Here is a 20,772-nt window from a genome sequence, read left to right as displayed (position 1 = left end):
CCCAATGTTCATAGCAGCACTATTTATAATAGCCAAGTGCTGGAAGCAACCCAAGCGCCCATCAGTAAATGAGTGGATCATATTATAGTGCATTTACACAATGGAATAGTACACAGCAGAAAGAGGAAGGAAGGAAGGAAGGAAGAAAGGAAGGAAGGAAGGAAGGAAGGAAGGAAGGAAGGAAGGAAGGAAGGAAGGAAAGAAGGGAGGAAGGAAGAGCTCCTACCCTTCGTGACACCATGGCATGGATGAATCTGGAGATCATTGTGCTAAGTAAAATAAGCCAGGGGGTAAAAGACAAATACATTTTTTGATCACATGTGTAAGTGGAACCTAATCAACAAAGCAAACAAAGGCTAAGCAAGGAAAATATAATCAGATGTTGAAATAAAGAACAAACTGACAGTAACCATAGGGGAGGCAGGAGGGCATAATGGTGGGAAAAAGGGGAAGGGTCATCAAAGAACATGTATAAAGGACACATGGACAAAGCTAAACGGAAGTAGGATTGAAGGTAGGAAGTCGGTATGGGTAGGGGAGTGAGATGTGGTGGGGGGGAAATGGAGATAACTGTACTTGACCAACATTAAAAAATGAAGATAAATTTAAAAATTTTAAAAAAGAAACAAAAAGTGGTGTGTAGTGTGCAATTGTAACTCACCTAACTTTAGCATTAGTTTATCAATGCCAGGTGAATTCTGAGGAGCAGTGTAATATGGTGTGAACAGAATCAGATAAGGACTCTAAAGAGCCAAACTGTTCACCATTTGCTAGGTTTATAACCTTGTAAAAGTCATATACCCACTCTGATCTGTGTGATTATGTATGCAATGAACATAATAATGTCTGCCTTGAGTAAATCAGGGGGTACGCATGGAAAGTGCTTTTCCTTGTGAGTAGTTAAGTATGGCTTCCTCAGTGAAGCCTACCCTGTCCTTCAACCTATATTAGGTATGAGTCTCACATGATGTGATAGTTTGATAGCACTTATCACATTTATATTTATTTTTATTTGTAACAGTGATTTTTAATTTTAAAGTCTCTCACCATCTGATGGTTTCTTTGATAGCACTTAGCACATTTGATTATTTTTATTTGTAACATTAAGTGAATTTTTCATTTTAAAGTTTACATAAATGCAAAGTATTATTTTACTAGTCAGTATGTTTATGAAGGCAAATAAAACTGGAAAAAGTGAAACAATTATTCCATTATCTTTCATTAAAAACTTTTCAACTATAGCGGGAAAATAGCATAATGGCAATTTCATATAGATTCAGACTTCTATTGAAACTTAAGGTAGGTATGTGACTCCTATATTTTCACTTCCAACATGATTATAACTTGTTTTGCTACCAACTTCAAGAAGCTATTATACCTGATACAAACCATACTTTTATGTGAAAATTTCCCAAAACTTTTCTTTTCCTTTCACAAAGGTGAAATGTATTCTTATTCTCTTGTATCAAATATTAACTAGGATACTATTTTCTAAATTTGAATTAAGTTGGAAGGTTTGTTTCTTAATAGTTCAGATATCCAGGCTGAATACATTTCATTAGAGATTTTTAGATCCAGAGACTAAAAGCTAAAGAGTTAGACTCTTTAACAATCAGCTTATAAAGTCAAAACTGTTTCTAATAAAAATTTAAATTACATCCAACAGAATAATATAATTCTGTAAACTGTAAGTATTTCCTTTTCAAATTCAATTCCCTGGCCCTGTAAATAAATGCTTTTATAAACTCTCCCAGACTGTACATATTATATTGTCAGCAGGCTGATGCTAGTCTAGATCAGTTTTCCAAAACCGTAAGTTGTAGAACATTGGTGAGTCATAAAGTCAACTTCATGGGTCAAGAATAACATTTAAAAAAAGAAATAGAAAAAGTATGACTACATTACATATACTAAAGCTAAGCATTACTTTTCAAGCAGATTTTTAAATAGACCTAAGGTACACACAAGTCTACTGTTGTATAAATGTAGATCATGGTCAAAAAGTTTGTAAGCCAATAATCTATATCAATCAAACTTAGAGCAAGAGAAAGAAATGTCCTTTCCATTTTCAAATAGCACTTTAAATAGAAGTGATTCTGTGAGAACTGACCAGATTTCCAAACATAATGATTTCTAAAGGTACAATGAGGTCTAGTGAACAAGTTTGACATTTTAAAGTGTCATCATTTAGAAAATTTTGAACTTGAAAGGATAAATCATGTATGGGTATTATGGGTAAAACTGTGAAATAACATCTCTCCAAGGACGCTATATTATTCTGTAAATGTTCATTTATTTACAAGCAATGGTTAAAAAATTCATGCAAATTTTTACCTTAAATGTTTATCTTTAAATATATTCTGAGTGATTTCAAATCATTTTCTTTTTTGTTATGATATTCTCTCATGTTTAGAGAAGTCAAATGATGAATTTAAATTTATAAATCAATTACTATGTTTTAGGAAATAAATATATACACAAAAGTGCTTTTTGGTCCTAAGAATCATATGGCATGCACTATTTCAGGTTATTTTAAGTTCATCTATATCTTACAATAAATTTGCCATTTGAGAGCTTCTGCAATCTATACTATCTCTAAAATTTCACAGAAGTTTTGAGAAAAACAGTAGCTCAAGATAATTTTAAAAACAATTTTATACAGGTGTTATTTGCTCTAGACAATGGAATGTTCCTGTTTGGGAGGAGGAGCTGAGATCCACTAACTGAAGATGTAAATTGTGAGCAAGCTGTTCACAACTATCCATTCTTCATGAACTCAAATGCAAATCAGTATTCGGTTAGAAATAAGACACCACTCAGTAAACACAGTTGCAATAACGAACACTGGTGACTAAGTCCGCAGCATTATCTATAATGAAGGAAACCGAACCACGGAAAGAACTGCGGATTTCCAGGTGTGCGCTTCCTTAACCATGCACTGAAGGCGTCCTGAATGTGAGCGGCAGATCCTGCACAGCAACTGGGGTGAGCGAGGGCGCCTGACTCTACCCGGGTGGAGCCCACGCACATGCGGACCTTGGAGCAGTGCAGGGCTCCTGGAATCTGCCCACACACGGTGGGGGGCGGGGGCCGCAGTGCTGGCTTTCTACAGCGGATACTTACCTGCAGACAAATGCTAAAGTGAGGCTCACAAGTCAAGCTACCCAGTCCAAGAGCTTCCACGGAGACAGGCAAGCGGCAAGCTAGGTAACAACCTCAAGCTGTCAGCAGTACTTGACAGAGCAGAAGGGAACTGGCTCAGTCACAGCTGACGTCTTATTTGCAGCCCGCTTGGAGTTTAACTTTTCCACTTCCCCAGGACCCACGATTCCAGGAAATGCAATGACGTCAGCCCTTTGAACTCCATTAGGGAGGAGGAACAGACCATTTTAGACACTGGAGCAAAGAAAGGAGTAGGCATACAAACATCCCAACACTCTTGTCTGCTTTGGAGCTACATTTGTACACAGCAGTGAAATCGGAAGCTTAATTTTTTACAACTTGAACAGTACGTATATTTAACTTGCAGCCGCATTGAATATGCAACAGGTTGCCGATGAAGCAACAGCTTATTTTGGCGTGAGTGGTGGAGAGTAGGGGGCTGTTGGGGGAGAGAGAGAGAGAAACTGTCTTGATCAAGTAAGCGATGAAACACTGAGCAAAGAACCAATTACACTAAAATGCCTAAAGCATGTTGAATAGATCTAAAACTCCTCAGCTACTAGAAAAGTAGTATTTTTTATATATTCAGAGTTCCCTAAATAAGTTTTCAAAACTTCAAAAATAATTTCACAGAATTAAATCTTTCTCTAAAGCTCTTCTTACCTGTTTCATCTCCAGTCACAGCCATGATGGTCTTCTGCATACAGACCTGCCCACTCTTCCTTTCACAGGCCAACACAAAGTGTTCTGACTAGCAAGCATGTGCAATTATAAGTGGCAGTGCTGACCTCACAATGACATCACTGGCCTATCACTGCCATAAATATGCTTTGTCACAGATGAGCTCACCAAACTAAAGCCCTATCAAAGCCCTGCAATAAACCATCGAATGTTCATTTCTCGTTTTTTCCAAAAAAATTCTGTTGAGAAGGGCTCTTTTTCTCTTATGGGGCTATTTCTTTATTATTATTTTGTCCAAGGTTTCTAAGTAAGGGGCCATAAGCCCTATAGACTTTTCATTAAGTTGGGGGGGGGGAGAATACTTGGAGATTTAAAAAATAAACAATTGACAATCAGCCCAGAGAGATGCTGTAAAGCACCGTATTTTGCCATGTATAATGTGCACCCACGTTTTTGGTCCAGACTTTCAGGGAAAAAACCTTTTGTAATTTAATTTTTAATTAATTTATGTATTTATATTTAGATATTTAATTTTTGTATTATAAAGAAATTTTAGCATTTGTTTTTGAACATCTTATAGTACAAAAAATTTTATGTCACAAATAACTGCAAAACACAACACATACAAGGTACAAGAAATTTTGAAAAAAATTAAAAACACATATAGATACAGAATTAGTACTACCCCTGTATAAATGTGCATCCTTATTTTCCCACAAAAATTTGGGCAAAATATCCCTGTGTGTTATACACAACAAAATATGGTAAACAGAAATGTATTTCATAGATACTTCTAGATTGTCCAAGTAAAAATGACCTAGCCACCTTTGTTTACTTACATTTCTATTTGTTACACCAGAAAATCCAGCTGTTCCTAAGGTGATGTAGAATTTGCTAGTTTCACTGAAGAGGTGTATATATGGAAATTTTAAATATTCAAATGTAGCCAGTATAATATAGCACTCTTTCATAAATATCAGATTTAACTGTATGGACTTGCTCATATTTGACCTTTTTGGCCCACAAAAGCAGCAATTACATGTGGCTCAATCTAACACATCATTTTACTAAATTAAAATCTCTTGAAAGGAATTTTGTGACTTTTTAAAAATTCATAAATAAATTGCAATTACTATTCATAAATTTAAAGAATATTTCCACTTAAAAAAAGCATGTCTGAATTTATTTAGGGTTACTTAATGAAGATTTGACACAGGAAGAGCTGGATCACTGTAAATTTTGCAATTCAAGGTTGGACACAAAGTTGGAACTGTTTAACAGTATAATGGACCATCGCCTGGGGAAAAATCATTGGCATCTCTAGGACACAAAAGTAAGTGACATGTCCCTGAGACCTTTTACTTTCATCAGTGGCTTGTATAAAGCCCAGTCTCTTGTATGATTAGAATTCAAGCTGACCTTAAATCAATGAAACAACATCCCACCACATTTTTGCCTTATTTGAAGAAGTATCTTCTCATAAAATCAGGGACACTCAGATGCTTAGGAGGAGAAACATCAGGGAGAACCCATGTTTTCACTAATTCTCCAGAACATATAAACTGAAGACATCCTGCTAATAATGTGTAAGCAAATCTGGGGAGCACCTTAGACATCAACCCCATCAGAGGTTCTGTAAAAATATCTTGTCATCACATCCACACCTAAGGGTGTGGATCTAAGACTACTAGTTGGTTTTATTCACATTTTAGAAAGTTCAAATTATTCTCAACATTTGTTTAAGTTGGCACTTAGGTGCTTAATACATATTAGTGTAAAAGAAAGAGTAAAGAAGGAAAGGAAAGTGGTAAGTTGGTTGCTTGGCTGACTACTATTAGAAAGTTTTAGTAAATTCTATGCACCTCAAAAATTCAGTTAATCAGCACACAGAACTAGTAACATTTTCACTAGAGGAAGTGTATTTTACTTTTATTCGGTAAATGGTCACTGAACCCACTTATCATATGCCAGGGACAGTCCTAGGGACTAAGGATCCCTGTCCAAGCAGAAGTTACCATCTAGGCAGGAGCCTGAGGATCACAATTCAGTGATACATGCTCTGAGAAGGTTCAGTGGAAGCTGCAAGAGGTGACCTAAGCCAGTTGTGGAGGTCAGGGAAGGCTTTCTGGGGAAGTGCTACCCAAGGTGAAACATGAACAATGTCTCAGGGCAAACAGCAATGTGTGAAGGCCGTAGAAGAGAGCGGGCATAACACAATACAGGAAATTAAAGAAATCCAGCATAAGAGGGAGAAGTAAGAAGGAGGAAGTAAGACCCAGATCAAGCAGAGGCTGGGCCATGTTAAGGTCTGACTCTGTCCAACAAGTAAGAGGCATTCATCCATTGAAGGTTTTTGAGCCGGAGGCTGACATGATAAGATGTGAATTTTAGAATTACCACTGTGAACTGTAGAATTGAAAGTATAACAGAGAAAGGGAAATGTTCAAGACACAGACTTCTGTTTTTAAGAACTATTAGCTCCTAGAATCATTGGGAGGAATGAAGAAAGAGAACTTAGCTGAACTTTCAGGGAGAATTTCCTAAAAAATGAGCCAAGAAAGGATATGCTGTCCCCGGCATGATTAGGAAACTGAGGACACTGCTCCAGAGCTACCAGCTTGAGGCCAGGCACCTGGCAGGCCCAAGTCTGCTGCAGAAATCCAGGTGAGAGGGGACAGCAGCTGGTACCAGAATTATGGTGGGGGTGAAGAGGAGTGCAGGGACTTGTGACTTAGCAAGAAGAAGAATGAATAGAGAAGGCAAGGGAGAGTAAGACATGACACCCAGGTTTCTGAATTGAAGCAACAGGATGGGAGAATCCATTACTGAAGTAGAGTAAAGAAAGGAGAACTGGGGCCTTGAAATGGATAGGGAGTTTTAGATTTAAGAAGTCAAGATGTATGAGGAATATGTCCATAGCTGACTGGAATCAGGGGCAGAGTCACAGTGAACTGGAGCCATGGGCAGGCATGAGTTCATCTAGGGACAGTACGCAAGTCAGATGAAAGAAGGCCCAGGCTGCAACCCTGAAGAACACCACTAACATGTAGAGATGGGTGGAGGAAGGTTAGACCAATAAAGGAGCCTGAAAGAGAGGCAGGAGAGACAGAAAAAAAAAAATGGAAAGAATGCAGTATCAGGGAAGTGAAGGAAGCACAGGTCAACAGTGCTAAATACTGCTGAGGGATTCAATCAAGATAAGAACCGAGATCTCAAAAAGAAATTGCTGTGACCTTTCAATGGGATAAAGAATAAGAGAAGAATGTCCACTGACCTGCTCTGTTTATTACCAAACTAGAACTCCTGGCTATCATCATTTTTAAAAAGAAGAAGTAAAGGGAGAAAAGAAGAGGCAAGACAAGGAGAAAAAGAAAACAAGAGGAATAAAAACATCTTATTTGTGTTTGATACAAATATTCACTTAGTATCAGAGATAGAGTCACAGAACCAGCATATTATTAGAAGTAATTAGAGTTTCAAGGGTTAATAGTCAAAAGATACTTTGAAAAAAATCAGTAATATTTTTCCACACCAGCAACAACTAGAAAATGTAATAGAAAGGTATCCTTCAAGAGAGCAATACAACCTGGGGGATGTGATATATAACTTGGTTGACTATAGTTAATACAGTGTGTATATTTCAAAATTGCTAAAGAATAGATCTTAAAAGTTCTCACCACAAGAAAAACAAATTTGTAACTATTTGTTGGGGTAGATGTTAACTAGATCTATTTTGGTTATCATTTATTGTGACTTATACAAATGTCAAATTGTTATGTTGTACGCCTGAAACTAATATGACGTTATGTCAATTATATCACAATAAAGAAGACTTTCGTTCTCCCTAAATTAATCTATAAATCAAATGTAATCCCACCACTGATTTTATATTATTACTTAGAAACTCAAATTTATTCCAAATGCACATGAAAGAGTCATGGTTCACAAACGCTAAATCAACACTTCAAAAAAAAATAGACAAAAAAAGATGAACTTGTTCTGTGAGATAACAGAGTTCTGAGACAGATCCAAGTGCACATGAGAACCTACTGTGTAATTAAGACTGCCTCAGAAATTAATGGGGAAAGGGCAAACCATCAGTAGGGGAAAACTGGCTCCATACTCCTGCCTAATACTGTATACAGAGGTGAACCTCACGTGAATTATGAACCTAAATATAAAAGGTAAAACTATGAAGCTAACAGAATTTTTGTAGAAAATATCTTTGTGACTGAGGGAAGAAAATAGTTCTTAAATAAACCTCTAAAACACAACACTTGTGTGTTATCTATGCAGAACTCACTATCAGGGTATCAATTAAAAACCTCTCATTGTTCAGGTATGAAGTTTGTGGTGGACTTTCTATATTTAACAGATTAGAAATGATTATTTTTTTATGATTAATCATTTAGATATAGAGGTTTCATGAATATGAGGAATACATACAGTCCCTGACTTAAGATGGTTTGCCTTACAATTTTTGAATTTACAATGGTTAAAAAGCAATATGCATTCAGTAGAAACTGCAGTTGGAATTTTGAATTTTGATCTTTTCCAGGGCTAGTGATATCAGGTCCGATTCTGTCTCCTGATGCAGGGCAGGTGCCATGAGCTGCAGCTCCCAGTCAGCCAGGTGATCACAAGGGTCAACAGCCCAAGCTCTACAGTGTTCAGTGTGTGGCATGACTGGGCCCAACTGAGCATGCATAAGGCAGGTTGGGTAAGCTATGGTGTTCAGTAGGTTAAGTATCTTAAATGCATTTTCAACTTACTACATTTTCAATTTACAATAGGTTTATCAGGATGTAATTCCACCATAAACACACCATAAACAATTTCAATGGGTGGCTTTAATATACATTTAAAAGAAAACATTAGGGTTTTGGGTAAGTACTATGAAATATTTTCATACTCCATAAATGCTACCACTACAGTTCTTCATAAACCCTTATTACAGTTCACATTTACCTCCAAAATACCTAGGAAGAAAGCTAATTAACAAGAGATTTATCAATTATATCTGCATATTTCCATACTTGGAAAACTCTCAAACTAAAGGAACTAATATTACTCCCCTTAAAATCAGTGCTATATCGTAAGTCCTCAGCAAATGGTCCAAGAATAATAAAGTTAAAAACCAGAATTTTGAAAGTTCTAATAAACACATTATAGTTACTATAAGCACAACTGAATAAAACTAAAATAATGCACAACTCAAATTTAACTGAAAGCTTACATTCCCCTAAAAGCTTAAGGCTACATTCCAACTCTTTTATTTTACTACTATCAGCTTCCGTAAGAGGCAGAATAGGTGCCTCAGATTTCAAACATACTATGAACAGTCTAAAGAAAAAAAATCAGCAACTGCTTTGAAATAAGATGTCTATATAGGACTTGAATGTAACAGCTGGGGAAAAACCCAAAGTCACTGTATCACAGACTGGCTACTTCAATCTTCATAAACTAGGTGATAAACATAATTTAGATACGACATTTATAATCCTCTTAAATAATAGATTATTTACATAATTAAACAATTCACTTATGTTTTCAGTTCCCTTTTTTCATCATGCTACTCTGAATTTAACTTTTCTTTACAGCCAATAAAACCTGCTAAAAAATAAAAATCATGTAATGTATTTAACTTGTTTAATATACTAAAATATTTCTAGAAGGGCCCCCCCATCTACCTCCTGTATATTTCAGAACACCATAACACCACCACTGAGTGGTACGCTGTAGTAACCCACAGGTACTCTAAATGCATCAGGTTAATAAACTATACCTTGGACAACCACCTGGCTGCCTGGGACAAAGAACTGCTGTGTGCCGTCAGCTGCCTGCGCTGCGTACTGCACAATTGTAGCACCTGGTGGAGGAGCTCCTGAATTTGTCACTGTTAATGCCTGCAGTCCCTGAACAACATCAGATCCTGGTTTAGAAATCTGGATTGTTCCACCTTGAGCTATAGCAACTTAACAGAAAAAAAAAAAGAAATATTAGAGAATTCCAAGCTTCATTTTTAATAATCTCATATTGGAAGGACACACTCTGGGTCTATGTATTACCAATGCTTCTCATTCTCAATTTACCCTTATTTCTGTGTGCTGAATTGATAAAGAGATCCTCTTTTACAGGCCGATACTCTGAAAGGCTCATAAACACTTGAAAATATCTTATGTTCAGAATTATCTGAAATACATAGAGCCCAAGGAGCCTCCCTCCTCCCTGGCATTTATCCAACTAAATTATTTAAGAGGAAGAATGAAGATATAGCAGGGAGCAAGTCCAGCTTCTTGATTTTCTCTGTTCTTTCAGATATTTTTAGATAAAGAGCATTCTTCTAAAATTTAAGAAATGGTCAGTGGAATTCCACTGAGCATCATAAATACAGTAACTTTGTTTCTTCACTAAGCTAATACTTTTCTAATTTATCATCAAAAGAAAATAGCTTTTTATGGAATGTATATTTTTGTTTTTAAAGCTTAAGACTACAAAACTATAGCCTTTACCATTTTGACTATGTCAGGATAATCCTGAAGTATAAAATGTTTAGTTGGAAAGGACCTTACAAGGTAACTATTGAAACCATTTGTGCTACAATATTTGCCTCTACCAAGTGTCTTGAAATAACTATCTCAGCAAATGGCAACAAATATGAGCAGGATTTCTTCTAAATATGGAGATTTGCCAGTTGTGTTTAAAAATAACACATTAACCGAGAGTTTGAAAAGAAGAAATCGATCAAGTGAAATGTTTTAAATTTTCACTTGACAAGACAAATAAACCTAAATATCTGAGAGTTTGGTATACTTTCACATAAAGATTATAACTCCATGTTTTAGTTTAGATACTAGAGATGAAGTGGAACGATGGCTATCCTTTTTTTTAAATCACATATAAAAATCACATATAAACTAGCTAACTGGATTTAACAATGAAGATAAAAGTAATACATCAGAATAACACAACACTGATAAACCAATGTAAATGCCTTATATGAATGTTACAGCAACATCTAAAATACACTCTGAACATTTCCAACTCATTCCCTAGGCATTTTAACAGTATTTAAGCAAAGGACCACTTACGTGAAGACCTGATGGCATAAGCCTAACACAAAAAGATGGGTTAACACTTTCTTAAGAGTTTGGTGCAGATACATTCTCTGTGTTTTAGTTTATTGACAGGCCGCTATTAGAATAGGATTGACAGAAACTGAAGAATCAGTTACAAAACGTCAATAGTGCTGAGTTGCTGGCTCATCCAGAGCCTTATATTCTGTATACATTTTAAAAACAAGATTTTACCATGAGTCTCCAAAGATTTCCAGGGGTCTCAAGATTCACCCCTTGTAATAAAAGGGTTTGGGAGAGATCTAAATATGTCCACCTTCTTAAAAAGAGACATGAGCCCCGGCTGGCGTAGCTCAGTGGATTGAGTGCGGGCTGCGAACCAAAGTGTCGCAGGTTCGATTCCCAGTCAGGGTACATACCTGGGTTGCAGGCCATGACCCCCAGCAACCGCACATTGATGTTTCTCTCTCTCTCTCTATCTCCCTCCCTTCCCTCTCTAAAAATAAATAAGTAAAATTAAATAAAGAGAGAGAGAAACAAGAAAAAGAAGAGATAATGCTTCCTTAAATCTTCATGGCTGGAAATGGATAAATTTTACATGTTACCACACATTTGAATGTGTATTTTCAATTGATAATTAGTTTGATGTCACAGTAATAGTGCTTTAGAAAGAACAAGCACATGCAGTGTAACCACAATGTTTAACAAGCAAAAAGCCTAGTATTACCCTAAATTTTAAAAGCCAAAATGAGACAAGTTTATATTTAGGATCAAGGAATCAAAATTTTGGGAGTGCAGTTTTAAGTAGAAACTCAGTGTCCTGATTACAGGGTGAAAGCAAGGGGTTTTTATGAAGAAAAGTAAAGGGGTAATTATATGAAGAAAAATTCCTTTGGTGCTGACAAGATGAGCTACTATTGGCTACACTGACTCTATCTTCAGATAGAAGGCACATAATCATCAGTCCTTGTGATCAGAGAGTCCTGCTGACCTTCCTGACAACTGTTTGTAAGACAGTTGTGGTTGGGCCCCAGTCCACAGTTCCAAGAAACAGCACGAGCAAGACAGCTTCCTCTGGAATGGCTGCTCCGGCTGCATTTTAAAACGGCCCATTCCTGTTATTCTTCACACTCACACATAGCAGGCACTCAATATGACAAATGAATGGCTGTCATTTCCTCATGACAGACCATAAGCCACTTGGGAATCTAGAAAAGTTAAATTAAGAATGGTTTCAAATTCTGATAATAGAACTTAATTTTCAATACCAATTAGTAAGCTTTTGGACTAGTAAAAAAATCTGAGGTGAGAAGAATTGCTTCCACAGATAAGAACCATGAAATAGACAGGTAACAGAGGTCCTTGCTTTGTCCTTTTTACACTTTTTTCTTTTCTTCAATGTTTCCCCATAATTCCATCCAAAACTTACTGCTTTCACAGTCTGAAAAGCTGATGTAGCAAGAATCTGTTACTCTTATCATTTAATTTTCTCGTTAAGTCATTATACAATGAGATGTAATGAACAAAAGCTAAATACACAAAAGAAGTGGCTCTAGGGGGAAAACGTTTCAACTGATGTCTCATACTTAATGCTAGCTTTTATTTTATTTTTTTATAACAAAGGTACTCTCGATTTTGGTATTATTAAATGCTAGAGAAACTTTCCATTTCAAATGTCACCTCTCATGTGACAATAGACAAGATTTCCCAATGCTTCAGGATACTGGAAATAGGCTTTGTGTGCACATATGTTTATTCAAAAGGTTTGAGTACACATTTAGTTTATAAAATATTCAAGAATATTCTTAATGTGTTTTCAGTAAACACATTAAGATAAATTAAGTAGTAGGAAAAACTAAGATGAAATCAACTGAATGAGTTTAGTAACATCTTTCATTTTAGCTCATTAAAAAAAACTTAGAGGAATTTTCTAGCAAGAAGCTCACATTGTTAACAATGAAGAGTCCACACTGGTCTATGCATAGTAATTGGAACTCAAGCAGAATAAAGCTGTTTTTCTATTTTAGATTATATGCACTTATTTTCCTCTTTTAAGTAATCCTTAGTAACATTAGTTTCATAATATAACTAAAGTAAAAGTGGACAGCGAGATTATATAATCAACTAAATTGTACTCCAATGCCATTAATTGATTCAAGTCTGCTAGTATGTTATACACTCATGGTAGTGGTGGGTAGAGGTTAAGTTCTGTTGTTCTAGTTGTTCTGGGAGGTACCTATCTGACTTACCCCCCTCCAGAGTCTCAGGTGACTTATACCACATAATTAAGTAGCTCACTCAATACACACTAGTTGAATGTTGGACACGCTGACCTTTCATCAAGAAAGCACTTGTCTACGTAAAGTGTAATTCATTAATTTACTAAGTATTTTTCTACTAAGCATATATTCAATATATTCTTACACAATCATGGTAATTAGTTTCAAATCAGTATTAACTCAGGTATGGTTTCCTCATCTCCAACTTACCATCTCTCATTGTAATCAGGATGCTATCATATCAACTAGTCCAGGCAAAAAATTCTTTTCAAATTCTTGGTATACAAAACCATGTTTTAAAAAATCTGCTATTTTCACTACTTATTGCCATTGAGCACTTCTCTCCTAAAACTATTAATATGATTAACAGAAAATATTATTTAAAGGATGAAAATTAAAAAGTATTTTAAAGTCTTGTAAAATTGATAAAAAAGGGGAGAAAAGCAAGATAAGGGTAGAAAATGGGGGTGGAGGGGGGAATTTCATAAGCAAATAAGGAAAGAGAATTTATTTAACATTTCATCTGCTTGCCCTGACTGCTGTGGCTCAGTGGGTTGGAGAATCATCCCACACACCAAAATGTTTCAGGTTTGGTTTCCGGTCAGAGCACATGCCTAGGTTGTGGGTTTGATCCTCGTCAGAATGCATACAGAAGGCAACTGATCAATGTTTCTCTCTCTCTCTCTCCTTACCTTTCCCTCTAAAATCAATAAACATATCCTTGGGTAAGGATTAAAAAATAGTATTAATAAAAAATTAAATTTAAAAATTTGTCTTAAGAGAAAAAGGGATAAAAACTGTCTTGAGAAAACAATGATTAAATTCAAACATTTAATCTTAGTTGCTTTTATTATTTATTTTATTTATGAATTCACTGTCATTTAATTCATGTCTCACACAGAAAGTAAATTCTTTGCTAATTAAAAACTGCCATCTTTAAAAATATTCTTCTGAGACAGAATAGATTTTCTTTGACCAGAATGATTTAGCTGGCATACAGACAGCAAACCTATAGCCAAGATCTGTACTTTCAGTAAGGATTTTGAATGTAGCTCATTTTCTTGGTTTTGCAGTAATGAATCTCTGACTACTTTATCTCTCCTACCCCCAGAGTAAAAAGTTAGCTTATTCTAACTTGTATTTCTTAGTTTTTGTGATTAAAAAAAAACAAGTTGCAGTAATAAGGCCAACTTCTGTCAAATCTAACTTTCAACTACTCAAACTGTAAGAGTTGTATATGGGGAAATCTGCACACTTTTATTTCTTACAAAGTTATTTGCTTCTTTTTCTTTTTAACTTTATCTTATTATACAAAATTAAAAACAAATAATCTAGCTCTGGCCAGTGTGGCTCAGTTGGTTGGGCATTGCCCTGTAAACCAAAAGGTTGAGGGTTCGGTCCCCAGTTGGGGCATGTGCAAGAGGCAGCCAATCGATGTTTTTTTCCCTCTCATTCTCCTTCCTGTCCCCCCTCTCTAGAACCAATAAAAGAAAAAAAATTGTAATGATAAATAAACAATCTAAAATAATAGTCTTTCAAAAAAAGAAGCAAAGTGTAGAGGAAAGTCATCCATAAAAAAAACTGAAGAATTAATTTTTATATTAAAAAATTATGAAAGGGTTTCAAAAATAGGTACATGAAAATACATAGAAAAATCTCCAGAAATTCTAGTAAAATAAACTATTCTAGTCTAAAAATCAAAGGACACCAGGCTGTTTCTATTTTTAAATATATAGGAATATTAAAGCATTAATCTCTCTTAAGTTATGCCTAGTAAAAGGTAAAACTAAAGAAAATAAATGTTGTGTATCTGTAAATACATGTTTACCTTCCAGCTAAAGTAAATATCTTCTAAAAAGTTGAAATGTTACTATTCACCCTTCAATGAAAGAATTATCAACTAAAATGTGCCACTAAATGTTTACAAAATGCATTTTTAACAAAGGCACTATCGCTTTTTGTGAACCAATAAATGCCCATTTTCATGTGGGGATAGCATATATAGAACCAACACAACTTTTCATTAAAATAATTGCCAGGGTCAATACCATGTGGGTCCAAATTAAGAAACCTAAGTAGAAGACAGTCCAGGACTTCCAATGTGGCAAATAGAGAAACGCCTAACTTCTAAACATTGGATTTCCTATTTCTCAAGCGGAGCTCCTGGCTGCACTCCTGCCTGCCCCTCACCCCTTGGACACAGTGGTGACTCATGCTGAGCTCTCTTCTCCAAGCCACACAAAGAGCACAGAAATAAAGACTTTGGAAACATGACTGAGATATGGCTGCAGCTAGCTGACATTTCTTTGTGACATGTCTAAGTTGTATGTTTCTCTTCCCCACTTCTACCTGTTATCTTCTTGTGTCCTCACATTAACCCCAGAGTTTGCCGATCTAGTATTATGCCCACTTCAAACACCAAACACCTGAGATGGGAAGACAACACTCTCTGTGATGCATTTGGCAAATGACAGGACCAGAACGCCTTCTCCACATCATCTGTAGCTTCAACATTCTCTCAACCCGATGTTTTCATGATTTTAAATTTTCAGTTAATAATCTAAGCATAGTAACCCACGGTATCCCCATCCATATCACCTTATACAGAAGATCACTGCTTTTAGCAATTCCTAGGTGGCATTAGGATATGCCAGGTGATTTTCAAGATGACAACATCTTGGATAGTTAGTTCCCCAAACTTTAAGGTGTCTGACCATTATTTATTCCATCAGTAATTCCCAACCTTTTCCATCACGGCACAAATAGGATGTGATAATATGTGCACAGCTGACCAGCCAGGAGGTTCCAGCAGGTTCACGTAAGCCCTGCACAGCCACTCTGGGGCTGAGGGCAGGAGGAGCTCAGTGCTCCTGTGACTGGTGTGCTGCTCTGCCAAGCTCACAGCTGGCAAACTCCGATTTTCAGTTCTACAACTACTACCATGTGTTCCCAGTGAACCAGGCACAAAGGCATACAAATCAGTGGTGTAACAAAAGAAAAAAGACAGTGATAACCTCAGGGTCCAACACTTACAGACAGTGGGGAGTTTTCCTTTCCTAACATGGATTTTCGGGCATGTTCACTCACCGTCCTATAGAGGCTGTGGACAAATTATACACCGGTTCTTCCAGGTACTATGGTAGGAGCTACCCGAGGAACCAAAATTACTAAAGGAGAGTTTTTAATGCTGCAAATCCACCACCACTGTTAAGAAAAACCCTAAAAAAGTAATGACTCTAGTTTTTCCCATAGATTAAAGGAGATTACAACTTGCTTTAACAGCCATGTCTTAAATTAAGACTTGAAACTTTTCTACGTATTACTACTTTTTAAAGGAAAACAGAAACCATATCCAAAATATTAACACTGTTTTTGGACTAACACAGTACTTATTATCACATATATTCTAGTACCTGAGCATCTTTTTTTTTTTTACTCTTTTTCAGTCCTTTTGCTGTCTTGTCCTCCCCCCCATACTTTTTTCTTATTAAATCTCCTTTTTCACTAAAGTATTTTTATTTATCAAATGGTCTTGATTTGGGGGAAAAAAAGAACTAGTGTTTAAAGCAAAAAGCACAAAATAAACAGCCCATTAAAATGCACAAGACTAAATGCGAATTTATTTGTTTATTTAGAGCTTTTGGTGTTTAAAATTTCAAATAAAATGGTCTAATTGCTGTAGTTTAAAAAATTAATCATTTTTCCATTCTCATCTAGGAAAATCTGCAGCACAAATCAACACAGTAAAGACTAGCAAAAACAGAATTACATTTAAAACATAATCTAGGAAACATATATACCTCTTTAAAATTAGTAAGTAGAAAATGTAGTTGTTGGTAGTAAATGCCAACAAGAATGAAATACATTTATATCTTATTATGTTTGCAGGCATCAATAAGGCAACAAAAAACCAGTAAATTTTAAACTTTTACTAAACAGGAATACAAACATATAAATGGAAAAGGAAAAAAAAACACCTCCCTTTATTTTAAACTCAAAATTTTCTTCTATATTCAATAAAAAAACTTTATCCTTCAAAAGTGTATGACAACTGTCAATTCAAATCTCTTCTTTAACATTTCATCCTGATATACGGATTAGGTATTGCGATTTAAAATGGAACAGTTTAATGCAAAACCTGAGTTGCTTCCATGTAACAAGAGAAGACTTAAAGCTGGCACTCTATGGTATCGAATTGCAGCATACATACTGTATTGCCCCGTGCTAGTCTGATATATGCTAGCCGGTACTGCCATGGTAGCGATGTGAGGTGGTGTTCCTCCTTCCCCTGATTTTTCTTCTTCAATCTTGGGAGCACCAGGCACATCAGAGGAAAGTTCATTCAGTATTTTTCTAAAACAGAATTTAACAATATAAATAATTAAGATATATAAATGAGATTTAAAACAGAAAATCTATAGTGGAAGAATTGGTTTGATGTATAACAACTCTTCCTTTTTGAAATAAAAAGCATCATTACACTGGAAACTTAACTTACCGATAGGAGGGTCTTCGTGAGAGGATTTCTCTATGTTTATGAGAATCAATTACACCTTCTGATTCTGCAGACTCATCTGTCTCTGCAATTGTTGCTACCTATAATACAAGAGTTTCTGAAATGCATCATAAAAGATATGATTTTTTTCTTTCAAAAAAGTGTGACTAATTGAATAAAAAATAAATAAATAAATTTAGTTCAGAATTAAAAAAATAAAAAATCACGACTAAGGGTCTCTATTAACCCTGTGTGCAGCAGTACTAAGCCAGGTACTGGGAAGCACCCAGGAGAACACATGAACCCACACTCATGGAGCTCACGCCTGGCTTAGGAAAGGAAGCAGAGATAAGCATTTCAGTTGTAGGACAAGTGCGTATGGAAAGGAACAGTACAAACAATAAATACTACAGAAATGCAAGTAAATAGTGGCTGGAATGTCAAGTGAGGCTTCACAGGAAAGGCCTAAATATATGGTACAGAAAACCTAAGGTCCCCTCACAAATCCAGCAGGGAATATATGAGTGACAGAGGCAGAATAAAAGTCTCAATTTCATCGCCTTTTTTGCAACACCACAGCTGACATGAGCTGGGTCTTCAACTTAGACATTAGATAGGTCCCAGGATGAAAGAATATTTAAGCAGATAAACAAGCCTGGTTGAAGTTAGGATTTATGTTACAATACGCTGTTGAGGTTTGATAATGATAGGTCTTGAAGGTCAAAATAAGAAATTTCTCCTTAAAAGATAAGAGTTTTAAACATGATTTCATTTCTTTTTCAGGTAATAAAATAACATGATTATTAAGCAAATTCACAAAACTAAAATAAAAAATCTCTCTTCAACATAACTGCTCTCATTATATACAGTCATTTATCATTCAAGGCCCATGATAGTTATGAGTTTACAAAATTCACTTTACTTAATATTACAATTATATGGAGATTTGATTTGGGCAAAACCAGGAGAGCTTATTAAACTATGAACAGTGTACCCTGGCCAGTGTGACTCAGTTGGTTGAAGTGTCATCCTGTAACCAAAAAGACGCAGGGTTCTATCCCCAGTCTGGGTACATATGATCCCCAGTCAAGGAGGCAACCAATCAGTGCTCCTCTCTTACATCAGTGTTTCTCTCTACCTTTCTCTCCCTCTAAACGCAATGAAATAAGGGAAAAAATGTATCAACACTAAAAGATGAAATACATACTTCCCAAGTACATGGATGAGCATACACGTTCACCTGCACACATGACCATGCATCTCTGTTCATGAACACCCAACAAATAAGCATACTAGCCAACGAATAGAATTTATTAGAAAAAATATTGCAATATCACCACCAAACATTTATCACTTTATACTGGGCTTTCACATATCTCTCACATAATCCTAACAACTTCCTTGTGTGAGGTAGGCTGTTAATTTTCACAAAGGCAAAAACTGAAGTTCACGCAGAGAGATTAAGGGACTTGTCCATTGTTAAACAGGTAGGAATTTTAAGACAAGACTCACCACCACCTATCTGTACAAAGATACTGGTAATTAAATAATAATTTCACAAAATAAAAAAAACCCTTCTGAATATAAGACAAAACTTTCTTCTGGTCCAAGCCAGGTTAAAAATAAGAAACAACTGCACCCCAATACAAAGTCAAAATACAAAAAGGAGACTGGAAAGACTTTCTTGTTTTATAATTAGAGTCAGAAACTCTTGGAACCAAGGGTCATCGAGTGGGGGAGGGAGATAACACTGAAAATTATTAAGACACAAGGTGTCTCAAAGATAACCAAGCTTTTACTGCATGTGGGTTTATTACTTCAAATATCATGTTGCAAACCCCATTCTCATTTTGCAATAAATTGTGCCAAATGCAGAAAAGAACAAGACTAAATGAATACATATACTTTTTCCTCAAAGGTCTTTTTGTCATCAATTAGGTTCAAATATTTCTGACATTTAAAGGACAATAACAAACTGACCTAAAAAAAGATAAATAAATCTAATAAACGAGAAAAGTACACTTGAAGAAATAATAAGGATGTAAAACCAACCTTGATAACAAAACACATCTCTGGATCACAACCATAATACCAACCACATCTACAAAACCAAGGTTAAATCTGAGAGGGGTACATGATGTATAAACATAAGACCAAGAGACAATGATATCATTATTTCCTACGAATTACACATATTGAATTAAAAATAAACTTAAATTTCTACCTATGTACTAGTGTGAGTATTCATGAAAACAGCACCAATACCATAATCATTATATTACTGTGTTTATCAGACATCTTCTCCAAAGAATCCTCAGATATTTTTAAGCACCATTGAGAGCTCTGGTAAATAAATACGAGTTTGAGCAGACAACAACCTGAAGAATTATTCATTTGGCAATTACTCATCCTGCAAATTAAAAGTTGACAACAAAATGGCAACTCTTAGTCAAATCTATGTATCTAGCAGAGTACAATGTGCTTCACACATAAAAGGAAATTCCTCCAAATCTCTAATAAAACAACTGGAGCATAAAAGCTACACGAGGAAAATATGAATTATTAAAAAAGAAAGAAAGAAAGCTCAAGCTCAAGAAACTCAAAGAAAATCATGCGGGAAGGAAGCTAACCCAAACAGTTTGTATGTATGGTGACTGAATTACTCCCTGGACATGGACAGCCTGACCCAAAGGTAACTGTACTAGATTCATAGCTGGGGAGCCTCCCCCGGTGCCTGTTTCAGCTACAGAAACCTGCAAAAATGAGCATCATTGAGGATTAAGGCTAGACCTTCTTATTGTTCTTTTTGCTTTTTTAGAAAAAGAAATACCATTGCTATGATTAGCGGACTATTTTCCCTGCTTCCAAGAAATAACAAGCAAGCCAGGGACCTTACCATTAGGAGGTAGTCACTGTCCTAGAACAGTCATTCTCTTATGTGATACATAGTAAAGAACCCACGCTGCTCGCTTTTGGTTCCCATGCTTCGGTGGCTAAGAATGTTCCAAGCACGAAGTTCTAAAGCAGTTAAACTACCTCACCACTACCTCATGACTACTAACAGTGAAGCCTTCCTTAG

At 35.8% G+C, this 20,772-nt stretch overlaps 1 protein-coding gene across 6 annotated transcripts in view; it reads right to left on the bottom strand.

Moving 5' to 3' along the window:
- The window catches only part of CREM (cAMP responsive element modulator), a 37,538-nt gene extending 19,694 nt beyond the window's left edge, over positions 1–17,844 (bottom strand). For 2 of the 6 annotated variants that reach the window (XM_036027562.1, XM_036027563.1), the window contains exon 1: positions 3,124–3,263. Coding sequence is in view for 4 of the 6 variants with exons in the window: in XM_036027564.1 (XP_035883457.1) it covers positions 9,629–9,817; positions 17,409–17,454 (235 nt within the window). In the remaining 2 variants the exon portion in view is untranslated. Of the gene's footprint in view, positions 1–3,123; positions 3,264–3,825; positions 3,927–9,628; positions 9,818–17,408; positions 17,552–17,696 lie in introns of those variants that run through there. The other 4 variants (XM_036027564.1, XM_036027559.1, XM_036027560.1 and 1 more) reach the window with 4 other exon arrangements.
- Between the last annotated feature and the right edge of the window lie 2,928 nt (positions 17,845–20,772).

The sequence above is a fragment of the Phyllostomus discolor genome, chromosome 1, assembly GCF_004126475.2.
Source record: "Phyllostomus discolor isolate MPI-MPIP mPhyDis1 chromosome 1, mPhyDis1.pri.v3, whole genome shotgun sequence".
NCBI lineage: Eukaryota > Metazoa > Chordata > Mammalia > Chiroptera > Phyllostomidae > Phyllostomus > Phyllostomus discolor.
Note: the sequence above shows the minus strand (reverse complement) of the source record. Positions and strands in the feature narration are given on the sequence as shown.